General features: G+C 42.6%; 2 protein-coding genes across 3 annotated transcripts in view; one reads left to right on the top strand and one right to left on the bottom strand.

Moving 5' to 3' along the window:
• lin7a (lin-7 homolog A (C. elegans)) overlaps positions 1 to 7,248 on the top strand; it is a 46,929-nt gene extending 39,681 nt beyond the window's left edge. Inside the window, exons 4-6 of one of the 2 annotated variants that reach the window (XM_080517969.1) lie at positions 143 to 352; positions 747 to 958; positions 3,585 to 7,248. In XM_080517969.1, the coding sequence (XP_080374095.1) occupies positions 143 to 352; positions 747 to 958; positions 3,585 to 3,609 (447 nt within the window). In that variant the 3' untranslated portion in view covers positions 3,610 to 7,248. Of the gene's footprint in view, positions 1 to 142; positions 353 to 746; positions 963 to 3,584 lie in introns of both variants that reach the window. The other variant, XM_080517970.1, reaches the window with a different exon arrangement.
• Positions 7,249 to 11,301: 4,053 nt separating this feature from the next.
• myf5 (myogenic factor 5) lies at positions 11,302 to 13,459 on the bottom strand (the record flags this gene model as incomplete). The annotated part of the gene is given in 5 exon segments (XM_080518454.1): positions 11,302 to 11,689; positions 11,906 to 11,978; positions 12,881 to 13,347; positions 13,350 to 13,416; positions 13,418 to 13,459. Coding segments are annotated over 5 exon segments (846 nt in total). The 3' UTR covers positions 11,302 to 11,492.
• Between the last annotated feature and the right edge of the window lie 3,137 nt (positions 13,460 to 16,596).

The following is a 16,596-nucleotide window of genomic DNA, read 5'->3' as shown; positions in this document are numbered from 1 at the left end:
AATCAGTCTCCCTGCTCAAACATCTCAGCTCCACTTCGCTGGAACAATGTCTCTACATTTGCCAGTTGGGCTGCTGAGGCAATTAGTTTTTCACTGCTCCCTCACTGGGCTCCTGCTCCTGCTCCTTCTCCTCTTCCTCCAGGCCACGGTCGCAGCATTCGCAGCCAGCGAGGGTCACTCCCACCCGCGAGTGGTGGAGCTGCCCAAGACGGAGGAGGGCCTGGGCTTCAACGTGATGGGCGGCAAAGAGCAGAACTCGCCCATCTACATCTCCCGTATCATTCCCGGAGGCGTCGCCGAGAGGCATGGTGGCCTGAAGCGAGGCGACCAGCTGCTATCCGTTAACGGCGTGGTAGGTCCGAAATCGCACTTCCTGTTTGACACCGCGTACGAGGAGGGAGGATCAATGGCTGGGAGGGAGAGCAGAGATAAGCTCCCCTGCCTCCATTTATTATTTAAAGCCCTGCTCCAAAAAACTATATCCTGAGCTCAAGTGTTTTTAGCAGTTTCTCGCAAAGCGTTTGATTTCCAAGTTTGATATGTGAGTCAATGATTAGAGGTGCGATCGAGGCCAAAAGCTGCTGTACATGTCTGGAATGAAGAGCAGACGTACTCTGGAGAGATTTGAATAAGTCTTCCACATAATCACAGAGTATTAAAAATGACGGAAATACTTCTGGGGGGGGTTTTTTGCCTCCTTTGAGAGGTTACTATTTTTACGAGTATATTGAACTGGGTTCCCGCAGAGCGTGGAGGGCGAGCACCACGAGAAGGCGGTGGAGCTGCTGAAGGCGGCCAAGGACAGCGTGAAGCTGGTGGTCCGCTACACCCCCAAAGTGCTGGAGGAGATGGAGGCGCGCTTCGAGAAGCTGCGCACGGCCCGGCGGCGTCAGCAGCAGCAGCTCCTCATGCAGCAGCAGCAGCAGCAGAACCTGGCCTCGCAGCAGAACCACATGTCGTAGGTGAGGCGCTTCATTACTTTCAGGGTGGGGGTGGGGGGGTGGGGGGGTTAAGACCACCGGCGAGAACCACAGCTGCCATCGTAAGCGTGTGAGTATGGCTTGCGGGAACGTAGGAGCTGTTGACGACAATGCTTCAAGTGAAAATGATTCATTTTTGCACTTCAGAAAAAACACTGAAAACAATGTAGTTATCATGTTGGGCCACGAGGCTGCGCTGTTGGTTGTTTTGTTTGTATGTGCACAGAGAATAATGCGCTTTAAACATTAACAATGGGAATACACTGACATATGTATTGACAGATGACCAAGATGGATTTATATTACGGAGACTGTCAACTGTAAAACTATCAAGTCCAGGAGAATCTGAACTGGAGGTCATGACACAACGGAGGAAACATCGTTCTGATTGTCCTTCCACTGAGCATGTGCAGAACCGTTTTCAAACAGTTGTATTTTCAGTGGCTCTGAGCACCGCTGTCCTGTGAACGGACAAAGAAAACACAACAAAAGTTTTATGTTTTAACTTGAAACTTTGTCGTGTGAACAGGACCTCTATGTCGTGTTGCTACAGAGAATTAGCTTAGCTGTTTGCTCCTCCAGTAGGAGGAAGATGCTCTAATGCAGTAATGCTTTGATCAGGGTCACAGAAATATTACAATCTTTATCAAAGGGCCAAATGATTCACTGATTATTTCACAAAATATAGGTTAATATTATATTAATAATATTTGGAGCCGCTAAGGTAATGCTAACAGCTCACTGGATGACTTTAAAGTTACTGAATCAAAATGAATGCATTTCGAATATCTATAGATAAATAGGCTGTTATAGATTCGATGTTTTCCTGATAAAACAAATGAAAAATAGATGAGGAATGCAAATATCTGCAGACGCTGCCTCCTTTTATAATTTTCAGTAGGAGCCCGAGGCTTCGTCCTCTCAGATGTTCTTCTTTCAAGGTGAAACTGAGAGAAAATCCTGCAGGCCGACTCGCCTGTGATCTTATTCATCTTAAGAAAGCTTAACTCCTCAGATAAAAACATCTCTCATTCACTGGCTCCTTTTCTCCGCGTTATCAACTGATATTTTTTCCACTGGTCGAGAACTTCAGTGACTTTGACATCGTGTTGGCAATGAAAACTTTGCGGCGGTTTGTTTCCGGAGCATGCAAGCAGACGGTTTCACTTCTCTGTGGAGTATTTTGTAAACTGAGTGCGAACGCAAGCGGCCGCCTCTTAATGCCTTCTGCCAGCGGTTTCTGTTGTGAGCGTTGTGGATAATTCACGCTCCGAGCGGTTGCGTGTGCGTCTCAGTCTCTGCAGGTGATGAAGCAGGTAACGCCTGTGAGTTAAAGCTGGACGGACGATCCATGTGTGGAAGCTTGACGCTCCCAATTCAGGACAAATCTCTGCACTCTGCAAGTTTAACTAAAGAAAACATGAACGAAGTGAAAGGTAGCTGCTTTGCAGAAGCTAATCGGACCGGGGAGCAAAATCATATGCTTGTTTCTGCACAGACCTCTCAAACGATTTGAGCGTGACGGATTGAGAGGGCGGGCATGTGTCCAACGTCTCAGCGGCACTGCCCGCTTCATGCTAAATCCTCCCCCGAGCGGATCTCTTGTCTCGGACTTGGCGCGGCGGCTCGGGAAGGTATTTGTTAGCTTGTCGCAGAGTGTAGCGGTGGAGCCGCAGACGGAGGAGCCGAGGAGGGATCGGGTTTTTATAAATGTGGCTCCACTGAGCCCAGAGATTCGCTGCCAACTGAGCAGAAGACACCACAACATAAGCCACCGCTCCGGCTGGTATTCACCTCTCTCTCTGGCTGCAGCCGTACCCGTCAGTTGTACCACAGAACTTTGTAGTTTGCTCTCACGAGTACTATTATAACCACGACAATGATCTCCCAATTCCTCACTGGGAAAAGAATTGACTATATTTTCATTCAACTATATTTATTAAAAATAGACACTTCTTCTCACACGTATTGAAAATCATCTTGAAATACTTTAGTTTTGCTCAAGCCGTTTTCCTTCATAAGTGACTAATTAAATTTAGAACCAGTTAATAAAATGACCAATCAGTACAGAATTAGCATCAAATGTTTATTTTGTATTTTTGTACTTTTTGCAAGCCGTTCAGCCGTCATTTGGACGGTCAATTTTCGGAAAAGACGGCTGAAAAAATAGCGGACATGTTGCTCAAAGCTGTAAATATGTGTATAATGGCCATCACTATATGTCACCGTCTAATTTTGCCTAAATTCATCTTTTTTCGCCGAAATATAGCAAATTATGGGGCTCTTGTACACAATGCACAACTGACTTCTGGTTTTGTATTACCGGTAACGAGCAACGTGATTGGTCAATTGATATCGTGTGGTCTATATATTTTGAAAGGCAGCATCTGATTGGTTCGTAATTCTCCGACTCATCCTGGTGCATTCAAATGCTAAAGCGGAGAGGAGAAATGAGAAAAGGAAATAAATTACTCTTAAGAAGCAAAATCACCATAATTTTTGGATGGTCACCTAAAACAAACATTTCTGCCTGAAAACCATGACCAGCAGTCACAAAGGCATCGCTCTCAGCTTGTTTCTCCTTCTGTTTCATATCCCCTGCAGGTTGTTCCAAAAGAACAGGAAGTGAAGAGGAGTGAAAAAGTCGGACCTGAAAAGACCATCTGTTGATCCTGCGGATCCCAAAGGAATTTTTCCGTCACGACGGAGGAAAAAGAAAAAAATAGCCAACACGTCGAAGACTCTTTTACTCTCTCTGTCTCTTTCTTTGCAACCTTCCAGTGTACCACCGCTTACTGAGCAGAATCAAAGAGAACGTCCGTCCTGAAATTTGGTGCTTTGACAAAACAAAGTGTGAGGAAGGCTGAGGCACACTCCTTTCTTAGTTCTTTCTCTGGATTTCCCCTCTTACGTTCTGTTTGCACTCGAATCGCTAACACCCATCGCGCAGTGAAACCTCCTCCGTTTGGCCATCGTGAGCCTCCGTACAGTGGTGTTTCTGTTGACTCCTCAACTGGTGCTTGTGTCTCCGTATGAATGACCGTTTCATTTCCCTTTTTTTCTTTTTCTTTGTGCGTGTCCGACTCGTCCCGTTTTTGGAGAAACGTGAACTCTTTTTTACCTTCTATATTGTAGCAAGAACAGATTTTGTACCTTGTAGGGTTAGCAATAACACACAGTCTTCAGTTTGTTTTTTTGACCACACACATGCAGTTTCACAGTTTTAACGTGTAAATTGATGTAAATCGAAACCCGGGGTCGTTATGCAGTCAGGCAGCTTCTGGGCCCACAAATGGGTCCCCTGTGCCACTTTCAAGAGATTAAAGATTTACAGGCGGCATGAACAATAACGTGCAATAACCGCGATTAATGGAGAATTCATGCGCTACCCCCCCCATCTGAAATTAATCAAGATATACGTCACAGAGAAATCCCTATGAAATGTTGAAACCTCGTCCTGTTCCCGACAGATTTACAGAATGTCATCAGCATAAGATTTATAATAAAAGAAAAAAATATATATATGCTAGAATTATGTTTATTTTTCACACAGGCATTTTATCAGAGATTTAACATAAAGTTTTATTGTTATGTTTTCATTCAGAGACGAGCAGATTATTATTTAGAGTCTATCCCTTTGTAAAAGAGCTGAATGCTAGTTTGTGTGGTTGTGGGGTATTTTGGGGGCGTTTTTCGGTTTTTACCGGCGTTGCCAGGTGGGAAATAAAGAATTATCGTAAAAATTATTGTATGTTCCAGGAAATTATTGTGTTTCCGTCATCACCAAAATACTTAGGAATCAGTTGCGAGATCGTCTTTCCAGGTTAATTCCTGCACGACTTCATTGAAGACGTCTCAATACCAGTACAGACCCACTACAGACGGGTCGACTGGACGGATGATAACCGACTCTATCACGTTAGAATGTTTACTTTCATAATTAAAGAAAATCCGATGTCGGTAATGACGTCTGATATTCTCTCTTACGCTGCTCGTGTTGCTCCCACAGATATGTCTTCATTAGTAGCTCTCATATCACTTTTTTGTTTTTTCTCCACGTTCGGATTTTTTGCAGTGATGCTTCGATTCGTTCAGTAGCTTCCTCAAGAAATCCAATTCCATAGCGTCATTTTGTGCCCAGCGCTCCATCCAATCGACCCATCAAGTGAATGCTGTTATGACGCCCCGTTTACACAACCTTTCAAGTGAAAATGCACAATTTTTCCATTTTGGTTTCAGAAAGGTTTCTCATTCACACAGCAACGTTCGGAAAACAATGTCCAATGCAACGGCAGCAACACTGGGAAACTCAGTAGTTGATATGGCATTTGTTTTTGTAATAAAACCACACATACATGCAGCAGAGAACAATACGCTACAAACATAAATAATGGGACACGGACATTCCAGTGGACAGACGACCAAGTTCAACTATTAAAACTAGCAAGTCCAGGACAATATGGACTGGGGGTCATGACACGACTAATGAAACATTATTTGTCCATCTCCTTGTTCAAAAAGCTGTTTTTAGTGACCCTGAGCACTATTGTTGTCTTAACAGACACACAAAAAGCAAATAAAATTTTCCATTTCACTTTTCTTTTTTTTTATTTTAGTTTTGTTCATTTCATTCATAGTTAAAAAAGAAAAAGAAATACTAAAAAAGACAAAAACAAAACAACTCCATGACAATTCAGGAGAAAAGTGTCCAATTCAGAACAGCGTTCTTCAAATTCCCAAATGAAACGGAGCCGAAAGAATATTACACTTATATAATCTGCATCTTTATCATTATCATTGGAAATTTAAAGCAAACAAGAAATAACAAACAATCAAAATGACTATAAAGTCCAGGAGGCCAACACAGCCACTGTCGTAGTTTTATTTCAAACAAACAAAATAACCTTGAAATGTTGTCGTATGAATGGGCCTTTAATACGATGCGGTTTCCAGGAGATTGTTGGCACAAAATCCTCATTTATATCCCTCGCTTTGCACACGACATCATCATGGTGGCATTATGAGTTCACCCACAAAATGCACAGGAACATAAAGCGTGATATATAGGATGTAATGTTGCAGGCTTTGTAGTAAATGTGCTTCCATGTAGGGTTAAGAGCAGTGGGTTTCCAGAAAAACAGCTAACATCTAATAGCACCCTGCAGGCGACAACATTCAGCGAATCGTCGCTCAACAAACGAGCTCCATCGACTGGAAACACAATGTTTTCAATCTTCAGGCCGACGATGACCATACGCTCAGAAAAATCCTGATCGATTGACAGCAGCTGAAATTCTCGTACAAACCTGATAGTTCCCGTAGACCTGGCAGCGCTGGTTTTGACAATCATTGTGAGGAGTGGTAAGACTGGAGAGGATGGCGCAAAGTTTACTTTCCTTGGTTTCTGGTCTCCGGAGTTACGGTGTTCGTAGCCTCCAGATGTTTGACTTCAGCTTTGGTGCTAGCTGCTCCTATCGTCCTTCTATTAAAGATCGCTTTGCTGTCGTTTTGTGACTTTTGTTGATTTTCACTTATTTTCTGTAGGTTACGTTCTTTTTATTTTCCTTCCTTGCTCAACTATTAAAGCTTTTACCATTAAAATGTCAGTAGAAACCATTAAAAAAAAAAAGACTTCCCTTCCTGAAGTTCATTCTCAATTTTTGACTTTTTTTTCAAAAATGTTGCAGATAATTTCATCTTTTACCGTTCAGCTATGTGTAATTGCACAAATTAAAAACCAGAAAAAATTAAACTTTTACTGCATTACTCAATAAAAAAAATCCCTGTTAGCACCAAGGTCGACTCAACGTCTCGGGCTTTGTGTTCAGTGACCTTAAAGGTGCAGTACTTAAAGCGTAAGCCACTTTTGTGCGATAGGGGGCAGTAGTGAGTCACTGTAGTTGTCAGTTTGTCTTCAATCTAACATTTTGGATTTTTTTTTTTGTTGTGTTTACTATTCATTGTTCATGAACATCAATTGATTTGTTTTCTGTTAATGGCTTCATTTGACAGGTTTTACATGATGACATTATTTACTGTACCTTCAAAATTTGGGTTTTATATGATGTGATTTACACATGTTCACCACTTCATTCATTCAAAACAGAACATCTCAATACAAAAGATCCTTTTTGTATCTCAAAGTCACAGGTACTCTTTCTTAATTGACTTGCATTTTTGAAGCTGATGGTCCTGTATTTATCATAAAGACGAAAAAAAGACAACAAAACTGTTGATATGCAATTGTTATACATACTATATTTGTATAAATAAAATCTATGTGCTTGTGTACAGTGACGGCCTTGTTGAATTTATTGTATGAAATTCGATGTGATCTCAGCACCACAATTACACTTTTCCAGATAAATGAATTTATTTTTCTACAGTTTATTTAACTTTTATAATCTGAATTTTTGAAGAAAAAAAAATCTCTGAAGTTCATTCTTGCAATTTAATTCAAGAGAATAAATAGATTTTTCATATTGAAATCCCCTGTATGTGTTGCTAAAAACCTTAAGTAAGCATATATGGTCATTTTTTATCTGCTTCAAAACTGAAACCAAATTAAAACTGCATTTTCTATTTCAAACTATATCAATAAATACCATCTTGGACCACCAGATGTCACTGTATGATGAGAGAATGCTGCTACACACACAAATAAACTCTTACTACTACAGTATTTCACCAGACATTACAGCAGATTTAAAGGTGAAAATGGATCAAATGTGTGAGAAAGAAAGAAAGATCATGTGAGAAATTATCTCACAATTCAGCCTTTCTGTTTTTTCAAGTTTTGGTGTTGTTTTGTAATATTGTGTGATTTGCGCCACATATATCTTGTTTTGTTGTCAACCTTGTTGTTTGCTGTCTCTCATCTCAAATGCTCCTTTCGCTAAAACACGTAAAAAATATTCTAAATACACCACACATTTAAACTTCAAGATTTGAGAATTTAGGTGCATCTGGAAAGAAAAAGGAACCAAAATAAAACACGGAATTAATCAAACATGAATTTCCTGTGCATCTTGGATATTACAGCAGGTGTGTGAAACACGAGGCCCGCAGGCCAAAAGAGGCATCAAGGTTTTGGCCAAAACCTTCAACAAAGTCATCTTGTTTTAGAGGCAAAGCAAAATTAATTTTCAAAAGCATTTTGTGAGATCGCACTTACTTTCTTCACCAAGTTTTTTTATTGTTTTGTTTAAATTAAATTAAATGTGAACATTGGCACCATGCACTCGTAGCTCATCACACTAAACTTAATAGGAAAATAACTTCCAGGCTCTCTTGAAACTCGGTGCAGGCTCCGTCGTCGCCGCATTGTGCAGATTGTTCCTCACACAGCAGCTTCTACAGATTTGGCCGGAGGGCAGAGTGAACTCTCCACAGACTCCGGCTAAACACTCATTATGGAAAAGATGAGGAAACCTATGAACTGCTGCCTCCTCAACACGCACAATATCATCATTTAGAGACTATAGAGGCACAAACCTTCCTTCTTAGTACGGATTAATTAGGACAAAACACTTCAAAATGACTGAGGAAATTAACAGAAGAAACAGTAGCCCCTTGTGGCCAAGCTTAGTACTACAGTTTTCACTTTAAGTCGTTATCACAGTTAAATTTAGGAAAACAAGTTGGAATTTAAAGATTATGAATAATAATTAATAAAACAAACAATATATTACTTGGTTTGAAATTGAAATGATCCATTTTCAGGCATTTTAGCTGCACTGCAAAAAAAATCACAGACTACATTCAAAGCAATTTCAGCAGTTTGTGCTTCTAAGCAGTCAGCTAATAATAAGAAATAGCAATAAAAGATAGCGTTCCTCCCGTTAAACAGCTTTGCTCATGATGTGTAATTGCACACGATCAATTTGAATGGGTTCACATAATAAAATGCATCATTAGAGAAGAAACGATCATGTGCAAGCTGCTGCACATTCAATATGTGTGCAACTTCACATGGAAGAGAGTTTTATATTCTTTATTGCAATTTTACACCTTTATATGGAGTATCAATTTATCAAAAAAAAATTATTTAAGCTTGCCAAATTACACATTTAATGCACAAGGCTTCTTTATTTTACTACGTAGACTCATATTATCTTACAATTTTAATGCAGTTTTATATATTTTCTCCAATGCAAATATTAACAAATATTCCTCCACTACACGCCATCGTGTATTTAATGTATTTAATCTGATAATATCAAAATTTTAATGCAATATTGGACTCTTTCAATGCAATTCAGACTCACATATTCCACTGATTTTATTTATTTATTTTTTATGTTAAAGTTACGTCAAAGAGCAGATTTTATGTTTATTTAAGAGTTTCTACATGATTCAGTCTTTAATTATTCAGATTTTATTTGAACTCTATATTCTATTCTGTAGCTTTTGAGATCTGAAATTGTGACACAATTTGAACTACTTTAAATAAATTAATCATACTTTTCTATATCCACAACTTTTACTCTTCTCTTGATTACTTTAAACCTGTACTTTATACAGGAAAGTAAAAACAAATGAAACAGAGTCTCATGGTTAAAAGTAATTAAACACTGCGAGTACTGAGTTACTTGACATGAGATACTATTTACAACCTTTAAAAAGTAATTGAGTACTCTGAGCGACTGAGTGCCGTTCACGACCAGTAACTTAACTTTAAGTTTGTTCAATCAAAACAAATTCATTGGAGATTAAAAATGTCTGTTGGACAAAAAAAACTAAAGAGAAAAATGCTTGTTAGTGAGTATTTTCACAATATTTGAACTGTGGGAAACCTGCTCTGGTAATCTGACGCCTCTGACTGATGGCGTGATTACAAAGTAACTTAATACTTGAAGTGGTTGCTCATTAAATTCTTTGCGATTTAACTTGAGTATTTCTTGGGATACAATTTAATGAAGTAACAGTATTTACAGTTTTAGATTGTAAATGATTATAAGATTTTTACTGATGAAATAATAGTTAGCTTATTTTCTCCTCTTCTTCCTTCTGTTTTTTTCTCCTTCTTCTCCTCTTGTTTCTCCTCCTCTCCTCCTCCTCCTCCTCCTCCTCTCCCTTGGTCACACAATGAGTGCAATTAGAGGCCATTTGTTCTCGCTATAATGAAGGGTGTTAATGATGACTCACATTTGGTGGGAGAGAAAAACACACACACACACACACACACTCACACACTCACACACACACACACACACACACACACACACACACACACACACACGCACACGCACACACACACACAGTGTATTTTCAGTGTTTTGGTTCACCAGATCGTGCTGCAGAAAAAGAAACTTCCAAGAGAGTTTTTAATGATAAATAGCATCAGCTGACCTCCACCAGCTCCTGATGTTACCCGCCCAGCCCCCACCCCCCTAACACCACCACCACCACCACCTTGTTAGCGGCAGACAGCCGAGACGCTCCGGGACCATCATGAATAAGTCACCCTTTTATTTTCATCACCTCTCTTTTGTTGTGGCTGCTCGCACGACTCCACCAGTTCACCCATCAGCCCTGAAAAGTTGCAAACCCACAAAATTATGTCTCAGGATGAAAGCAAAGAGAGATAATGAGTCACTCTGTGTTGCTTAACTTTGTGTGCGTGTCGTTTTTATTCTCCTCATGATGCTTGTTGTTGTTGATATCTTCACTTCTAGCGATGCCAGTATTGATTTTCCCTCATTATTTTCACTCATATTTGGGATATCTCAACATACGACCACAAAATTCTTGTTTTGTTTTTCTACAAAATGACAAAATTTAATGGTCACAACAAGTTACAACACTACTTAAATACAATTTCACAGGGGAATAATGCAACATTACATTAATTGTCATACTTAAATATGTGTCATTGGTGATATTGTAGCACGTATCGTCGGGATGCACCGATACCGAGACCAGTATCGGTTCTGATACTACACAGAGTACTTGTACGATACAACCTGGCAAGTAGTATTTGGTGTCACCCATCAGCATGCAGAGGCCGAGCGATGTCTGCGGTTTGGAAATACTTTAATATTAATGAGAATGACAAACGGAAGACGGTAAATCATGTTCTGACAAAACATCAAGAGGAGGTGAATGATAGTTCGTAACACACCAGCAGAATTAGCTTGATGTCTCTGTTTAGTTTTACTGCTCAGCACGTAGTGGCGAGCCGCGCTACATGCTTCATGCTACATGCTACATGCTACACATGGTTAAAGTGAGACTCATTACCAGCGAGTTGGTCTACTGTACACATAGCGCAGTGCTCAAGGTTAGTACTTCTACTTTAATTCAGTGATATCGGTGCATCCCTAATGCATAGAATAAATGTAAATTACGTTACTTATTTACAGTCATGTACAGTAGCAGAGTCTCATCAAAAAGCCCAGTTCTTCTCTTTTCCTTGTTGCAGAAGCAGCTGGTGTTTGAAGGCCCGGCGGCGGGGCAGTATATCCACATCAAAGTGAGGGGATGGGGGGGTGGGGGGGGGGGGGGTTCCCTTCACAGGACGTGGTAGACGGGCCGGGATCCGGGGCTCTCCGGCGTGCAGGGCTGCGACTCGGAGCTGGCCGGGGAGAAGGTGGCCATGTCCCTGAGGCCGGCCGGCCCGCAGCCGGCCTCCACCGAGGACAGGCGGTCCACGATGCTGGACAGGCACTGCAGGCTGGAGGCGCCGCCGTGTTTATCACTCAAACTCTCTAAAAATGTCCAGGCGAAAAAAAAAACACACATGAGACCAGTTCTTGCACAGTATGCTAATCTGTTCTCTGTAATTAAATTCCATCACAAAGTACCTCCCAGAACATAAGTTTACCAGCATCCAGCACGTTCGCTTATTGGATTTTAAAGCACCGAGCGAACAATAACATGCGCTGGTTTCATATCAGACTGCTGTTTCTGTCAAAAGGTCTCACCGTTCTTTGCATATGAATAACCGCTGCTGTAGTTTGCATTCAGCTGTTGCCACACGGGACTGTTGCTGTCAGCCTGGAAGGAAATGAGAAATGTTACCCTTGAATTGGGGTGAGAAAAAAAATCAAGTGTGTTTGAATGTATTTTGATTTGAAGTTGAAAGTACATGAGGGAAAAAAAAAAAAAAAGAAAAAAGAAACTGCCATGATATTCTAGACGAGCCAAATAAATCCTGGATTCCAAAGTTAATTTTATATTTTTTTGAATTTCACATCCACCTTGAAGAATCGAAGTGAAGAGCCATGCCACGCTCGCCCCCACCCCAACCCCGCCCCTCCCCTCGCCGCCCCGCCCCGCCCCTCCTCGGTCTACACCAACTCTCCAGTGTGGCGAATCGATTGTATCAGTGGAAGCAACACCAGTTTGTGCAAGATGACACTTTCTCCCAGTAAATCTGCAGAAAATCCTGGCAGCGGTGCAGAACATGCCGTCAGGATGGAATGCAGAAAAGCGCCCATTTTTTTTTCTCTCCCTGCCAGACTTCAGTGAGGTGGATTTAGTTTGGTTTATTAGGGGCTATAAAGTGTCCGGTGGTGGGAAAGCCATTAGTCCATTCTTTTGTATTATCTGATACACTGTCACCTCCAGGAAAAGAAAGAAAAAAAAAAAAGATTGAATCTGAGCTGCATTGCAAAGCCGGGATGGAGGTCCGTGTACAAGCACAGAGGATGTTTGTATTTGGGGATTATAGGCAAGTATGACATGCATGGGGAGGCATGGTAATTGAGGTCTTGGGGCAAAACAAGCTATTTGATTAATAGGCTTCTTAAATTGGAAGCCGGAGTCCGATTTTAAATGAAATGCTCAGCGAGGTAATGAGAACTGGCAGCGTTGCACTGGTACAAATTTGAACCTGATGATGAATTAGTTGAAAATTAAAAAAGACCTCCCGGGACCGCGGAGGATGAGGATCTTACCATGCCGTCGGAGCAGCTGGACAGCGGGCTCCCCGGCTCCGAGCTGCTCTCGCCGGGCAGACCGTAGAAGTTCTCCACCTGCTCGCGCAGCAGATCCTGCAGGCTCTCGATGTACTGGATGGCGTTGCGCAGGATCTCCACCTTGGGCAGCCGCTGGCTGGGGTTGGCTGAGGTGCAGCGCCGCAGGGCCTCGAACGCGTGGTTGACCTTCTTCAGTCGCCGGCGCTCGCGCATGGTGGCGGCCCGCCGGCGGTCCACGAAGCTGGACTTGCGCTTGCAGGCCTTGCAGGCCCACTGGAGGCAGTGGCCCGGCTGGTGAGGGGCCCCGGGGACCCGGACGTGCTCGTCCTCGTCGGAGCCGGCGAGCTCCATGCCGAGGCCGAACTCCAGGCTGTCCGGAGACGAGGCGCACGCCCGGTCGTAGTAGACCTGGGATGGAGAGAAGACGTCCATGGCTTGCGAGGGGATAGAACCGATGGAGGAGCTGGGTGAGAGAGAGGAGACCTCTGAGTGATATGAGGGGTCTGTTGCCCCTGGGCCCCCCTTATATGCCCCCAGGCCAAAGCCCAGGGCCCACATTGGCCAGATCTAATTACCATGGCCCATTGGCCCAGCCAGAAGGCAGGCTGGAGTCAGCTCAGCTCCCTCCCAGCCCTCCTCACCCCCCCCAAAGTACCCTGCAGAGTTTCCCACATCTGCACTTACTGGTGATTTCCCAACTCATCACCACGTTCCTCCACAAGGCCGCCGTGAACACGAGGCTTCTGGAGGCCGAGTGAGCGTCTCACCGTAGTCCTGACCTTGTTTCGGGGCGTCTCATTCACTCGTTCACTATGAAGACATGAACGTGTTGTTTTGGCTAAAGCGTGCAGGACACTTGCAGCAGCACGCATGCCGCTTTTTACGGCGGAGGCAACAGCGTTGCAGATGCAGCCCAGCTGCAAAGCGAGGTGTAACATTTCAAGCCCCACCAATTCGCATGACAGCAGTGAGTGCCCCCCTCACCCCACCCCCACCCCCACCCCCCCACCACCAAACACCGTTGCACCGAGGAGCTGTGAACCGGGCCGTCCCTGTTTGCCAGAGCTCATTAAAACCACTAATTACACAATTGACACCGCCACTCAATTCGCGTTGCCTCCACGGACCAAATTTTGCCCGTTAAAAGTTATTGACACGAGCTGAGCACCTCGAGGCGGCGCACAACAGATGGCCGTGACGGCAGCTTCCAGCGGAGGGGATGACTCAGGGTTTGAGGGGGCTTCAGGAATGCAAGGTTGTTGATTTGTTTTTGTTTTTCTTCTCCATGCAGCAGGATTCAAATACAAGGCTTTTCCCCGTTTGATATGAATCATGTTTTCAGTCTTTTGTTGAATCAAGGAAACCCGGAGTGGCAAACAGCCTCCCCATAATATTCACTGCAGACGTGATTATACAACCTCACCTATTATGATTATGAGAATACAGCTGTACAAAACAAAGCATTTGAAACTTTCTGTATTCCCACTTCTGCCACCGGAGGCTGAATAAAAGACATTTGCAAGTATAACTGGGCTGAATTTAATTCAACACTTCAGCAGAAACATGCGCTTGAATCCCCTGCATGAAATCTATGGAGCCTGAGGGTCTGACCTTCACCATAATCATCAGAAGCTGCCAAGTTCTCATAAATCCCTATCTAATTCTTTGCATTTGTTGGTGTATTGATGACACTGGGTTATTTGAGGCTCGTAGTTTTAGTGTAAGTGCACATTTTTCATGTCTATAATAAAAGTACCTCTGACCTTTGACTTCTGAATCTGTCTCATAAGCATGTATATTCATTATAACCTCTTTAATACAGTTATTTCCCCTTTGACAATACAGTGTCAATACAACAAAGGGGATCTGACATTTTCAACTGAATTTTCTCCTGTAAATGTGCCATTTTGGCCCGTTTATAATCATAATAATTGTAGTTTGTAATTGGCAGGGTCTCCTCTGGGGGGCGTCGAGAAGCTTAAAAACATCTGGGGGTCAGTCTGATGCCTTTTCCAAACGTGTTTCATTGCCTATCAATCTGAACAGCTTTTAACCAAATCAATGTATTTGAAAAAGTTGAATTGAACCATAAATTAATATAGTTTCCCTCTTTCAATTATTTCTCTGTGGCCCTACAGCCACTGCTGAAAACTACTTTAATCATCTCTAGGATTGTCAAATGAAAAAAAGTCATTTTAACCAATATTGAAAGTCATTTTAATTGTAGTATTTTAGATTTATCACAGTAATTGTAACTTAAGTTTGTTTATATAGAAATTGATGATCTTTTAGGGGAAAAAAAGTGTGTTCACAGGAAGTCTGTTCCTAGAGTGCACAGATCCTTAAAGAAGATCTGGACCACCCAGAAAAAGGAAGATCCCCCCCCCTCAGAATTCTGATCTATTTTCCTCTGACATTTTTTTTTCTTGGAATTCCGAATTTAATTTCAGAATCTTGAATTTTTCCTCAAATTTCAGATTTCTTATAAATTCGGAATCCTTAGTGAAAACGAAAAAGTTAGACTTTTTCCCCCATAGATCTCTAACTTTGTTTTCAGATTTCTTTTCTTTCCTTTTCCTAAGATTTCAGTGTTTTCTACTCACATTTCTTACGTTGTTCTCAGATTCCTGACTTTTGTTCACTGACGAATCTGGCGTTTGTTACTTTTTCCTTGGAAAGTGGCTCACATTGGAGATCCCAATAAAATGTGATGGGGGTGGGGGGTGTCAATATCCAAGATAGAAGAAATAAACCTATACATTCTTAACAAAAACTAACTCCTAAACACTTGTGTTTCATTGAATTTTGGGGGTCCTTATCTTACATGCGCGTCAGTTGATGTATTTATTGTAGAAGTTGTCCATGACCCGCCGGCTTCTCGCCGCTCTGTGTCGGACTGCTTCAGGTAATTACTCTGGTGACAGCTTACAAGGATACAATGCGGATATTTCTCACAATGTGTCAAAACGTTTGGCGAGCCCCCTTCTCTGGGAACCGCGCGCACCTAAGAAAACAGCGGTACCTGCCGCCTGCGGGATTTACGCACAGCTGAAGAAGACATCGGCCGCGCTTGTAGCCGCTGCGGAGATCAAAGAGCAGTTTAGGCTGAGAACAACGGCGACAATGAGAAAACCTGCCATCGCCACTGGGCCACCGAACGAGCCGGGGAGGGAGGGAGCGAGGGAGGGGTGCTAGATTGGCGCAGCACATGGCGTAATTGCGCACGCAGGGCGCAGTGGACGGCGCAGCCTCCGTGCGCGCACAAGCACCGCGGTGGGATCCGCGCGCTCTCCCCGGTCCCCTGGGAACCCGGAGAGGTTGCTTTTTGTTGTTCTCAAGGGTCAGAGAAGGAGTTAAGTGAAGGGCAGGAGGTGATCCTTGATGTGCGTCTCCCGCACGCCTGAAACCCTTATTTCTTCCAAACGGCCTCGTGCTTTCACTTCGTATGCAGCTTGTTTGGAGCAACTCCAGACACAAAGGCATTTTATCAACTCTATCAGGTTTTGGTTGTTTTTAATCCGCGTGGTCCCCCTAGGAGGAATTTGCTTTGTGAGTTTTGGGCATCATTAACTAAAACAAAGAAGAGATAAAGACCCCATATAGTCTAATAACATTTACATAATTATATAAGGAAAGAAAGTGATAATAACTCCTGTAAAATTTCGAAAACATTAAAAATGCCTTCGTAAAATCTG

Source organism: Blennius ocellaris (genome assembly GCF_963422515.1).
Source record: "Blennius ocellaris genome assembly, chromosome: 22".
Taxonomy (NCBI): domain Eukaryota; kingdom Metazoa; phylum Chordata; class Actinopteri; order Blenniiformes; family Blenniidae; genus Blennius; species Blennius ocellaris.
The sequence above is the reverse complement of the archived record's forward strand: the minus strand, read 5'-3'. Positions and strand labels throughout refer to the sequence as shown.